This window comes from Charadrius vociferus, unplaced genomic scaffold, assembly GCF_000708025.1.
Source record: "Charadrius vociferus isolate BGI_N301 unplaced genomic scaffold, ASM70802v2 scaffold62, whole genome shotgun sequence".
Lineage (NCBI taxonomy): Eukaryota > Metazoa > Chordata > Aves > Charadriiformes > Charadriidae > Charadrius > Charadrius vociferus.
In genome coordinates this window covers 2112312-2115456 of record NW_009647419.1, presented here as the reverse complement: position 1 = coordinate 2115456, position 3145 = coordinate 2112312, and the positions used below count along the sequence as shown (strand labels likewise).

General features: G+C 41.6%; 1 protein-coding gene across 1 annotated transcript in view; it reads right to left on the bottom strand.

Annotated features, from left to right (window-relative positions):
• Positions 1-1079: 1079 nt before the first annotated feature.
• LOC104282350 (cytochrome P450 1B1) overlaps positions 1080-3145 on the bottom strand; it is a 5033-nt gene continuing 2967 nt past the window's right edge. The window contains exon 2 of the mRNA XM_009880440.1: positions 1080-1729. Within this exon, the coding sequence (XP_009878742.1) occupies positions 1080-1729 (650 nt within the window). The remainder of the gene's footprint in view (positions 1730-3145) is intronic.

The window sequence follows — 3145 nt, the reverse complement described above, 5'->3', positions numbered from 1 at the left end:
ACTAGAAGTACACAGCTGATTTTTGGATATACCATTTAACTCAACCTAACAGAATGTCGAGTGTGCAGGGGTGTACTTGCTGTACGCTTTACTTGAGGCTTGCGGCATGAAAGTTTTAATATAAAACCCCCAAGTTCTCACTTCTAAATACGTGGGCCCATGTGGGTTTTACTGGACTTACCTATGTGTCTAGGGACAGGGATATTAACTCTTTACTAGAGAAATACAAAGTTCAGCTATACTTTTATAAAACTTTCTAATTAAAATATCTATTCTGTTCATGAGTATGCTAATAAAAAGATTAGCATATTGTTTGTATCACCCTTGCCACTTGGTGACACATCAAATCTGATCTTTCAAAACTTAATGAAAAGTTACTATATTAGGACATTCTGTTCATTCTCATATAAAATATGAATTTTATTTTCAAATGTGCTTATAAGCAAGTCTTTTTTAGTGATTTATGTAAACACTTTGGAATGCTAAAGGCAAGACTTTACATTGTCATTTTACCAAAAATCATTTGAACATCTATTATTGAGGCATTAATGTACATCCCAGCAGTCACAACACAGGAGCTGCCATATGCCTATGGCAGTTTCCAGTAAGGTGAATTCAGAGGCACGCTGCGGGGTTCTGAGCAACCCTTCTTTTTTTTTTTTCTTTCCTTTTTTTTTTTTTAAATAAGATATTTTACTTTGGGATGTGGAGTCACTGAAGGCGAACTTAGAGTTAAGGCATAGTGCATGGAGACATGGAAAGGATTGTACAAACAGTTCCTGGAGATGCTCCAGTCAGTAGATAAAAAGCGCTTTACAATGGCGACTTCTGTGAACAAGCTAGAAAAGAAAAGGCTTACTTTCAAAATGCGTATGTTTTATCATTTATTATATTAAATTGTTCTCCTGGCTCTCCTTCTAGAAGTAAAAAGAGGGCTGTATTTATACCTTGTGCAATTTTCCTTCCTGCTCTTGTAACTTGTAATATTGGCTATTTTCTGAAAAGATCACCAGAACAAACTATAACTTATTTAAGTCTGAAAAGAGAGAGGGATTATCTTTAGATGCAAGATTTGCTGCTTAGGCATTTGCTGACAGCTGATTTTCATTGGCAGCTTTCTCTGCTTGCAGTCTTTGGACAGCCTGATCAAGCAAGTCCATAGTATCTCTAAGCGTAACATTCAAGGTAAATGGCTTAGGTTTAATGGTCAACCCATAGGTAAAGTCCATTTTAGGGTCCTCGTTTGGATTAGCAGTAAAATTGCACTGATGCACCAGTATGGAGGTAAAGAGAAACAGCTGCACCTTGGATAACTCCTCTCCAATACACCGACGTTTCCCCAATGAGAAAATCATCACGCTACTAGTAAGATCTTTATTGATGAATCCATTCTCATCCAGGAATCTCGTTGGATCAAAATCCTCAGGGTTGGACCATTTTGCTGGGTCGTGATTCACCGACCACTGATTAACAAAAATCACTGTGTCCTTGGGAATGAGGTAGCCCATTATGAAGGTGTTTGTGGTGGTGGCATGTGGGATAGTAACAGGCACGAAGCTGCTGAAACGCATGGATTCATACAAGAAAGCCATGATGTAAGGCAAGTGAGGCTGATCTTCAGCACACGGCAGACGATCTCTTCCAACAATCCTATCCACTTCTTCTTGCATTTTAGCCTGCACATTCGGATACCTGTCATTTAAAGTAAGATGTGTGTATGTACATAACGCTTTCAAAAAAGATTTTCTTAAATGTTTACAGCAAGGATTATTTTTTTTTTCACAGAACCTCAGCCCTACCCTAAATAACACACTTTGAGCAAAGTTTAAATATACTGCAGGAACGTGTAGACTTTTGATGGAAAACGTTGAGAAAAGTCGAGACTTCCTATGTCATGGTGTCATTTTAGAGCTGCTCAGGTTTCATTTTAGTATCGCATGTAACTGAGTCTCAAAATAAAAAAAGGAAACTAACTTAAAATGTGCTGAAACTGAATATTCTGATCCAATTTTGAAAACTTACTCTAAAACTGAAATTACTTGTCTCTTCTAAATATTGGGCTTTCCGTGGGAACAAGAATTTGGTTTTCCAGCTCTGTATGTGACTTCTAAAAGTCAGCATGGAGCTTGTTATCACTAGACATACTGCATACATACAAAAAGGTTGCAAGTTTTTAAACTGAAAAAATCCCTTCTAATAATTGTCAGAATAGCTTTACGAACATCCCACTCTTAGTTTGTGTACACTTTTTCTAATTAATATCAAAATAGGTCTTTATAGCGTTTTTTAAGATGGCTGTCTTGAAGTCTGGATAGTTTGGAAGACTACACAGTAACCAAACAAGATCAAAATATTAATGAACTCTGCTTATTTTCTTTTGCTTGTCTAAAAGCCCACATTCCTCCAAGGAGCCGTTATTTGTTTTAAATATTCGAGTTTGGCTTCTGTGTCCTTGCCTCTACCTCCTGCGGCAGATCCGCACGTCGAACACCGGGCAAACGTAAGAAACGGGGAGAAACCCACCCGTTACGTGAACACCGGGCACCGTACCCTTAGCTCCAAGCGTTAAACATTTGCCTGTTTTTCAAGAAGCGGCTGAGTAGACAACGTTTGCATAAACCTATAGATTATGCAGGCGATGAAAGAAAAAAGCCGGGACGGGCAAGAAAATCAGTGTTACGCCGCCTGCTATTAACCCCCCTGCCCGGGCTGCGATTTCCCGCCTGGAAGCGCCGGTGCGGGGGCAGCGGGTGGCGGGGGCTGCGCTCGCCTCCCCCCGCCTCAGCCCGCGGCCGCGCAGGCACACACCGCCGGCAAAATAACATAATAGCGGGTTTGTAAACCGGTGCACGAACTCTTTATCTCGCTTAAGCAGCTGTTATCCTGTTCCTATGATCTCCTTGATCTCCACCCGGCAAAATCTGTCACTTTCAGGTTCTACTCGGCTGCCTTTTTGCCAGCCTCTCTTTACGCCCCGTTACCCGATCGCCAGAGTAGAGTGGGTTGGTTTGGCGGTTTTGTTTGGTCCCGGCACCCACCCCCCACCCCCCTTTCTTATCTTTTTTTCTGGCAGGTTTCCCAGAGCTTCCGTGTTAGTTAATCGGCAGCGGCTGAGGGACCCCCGCACCCCCCCGGCGGCCCCGGC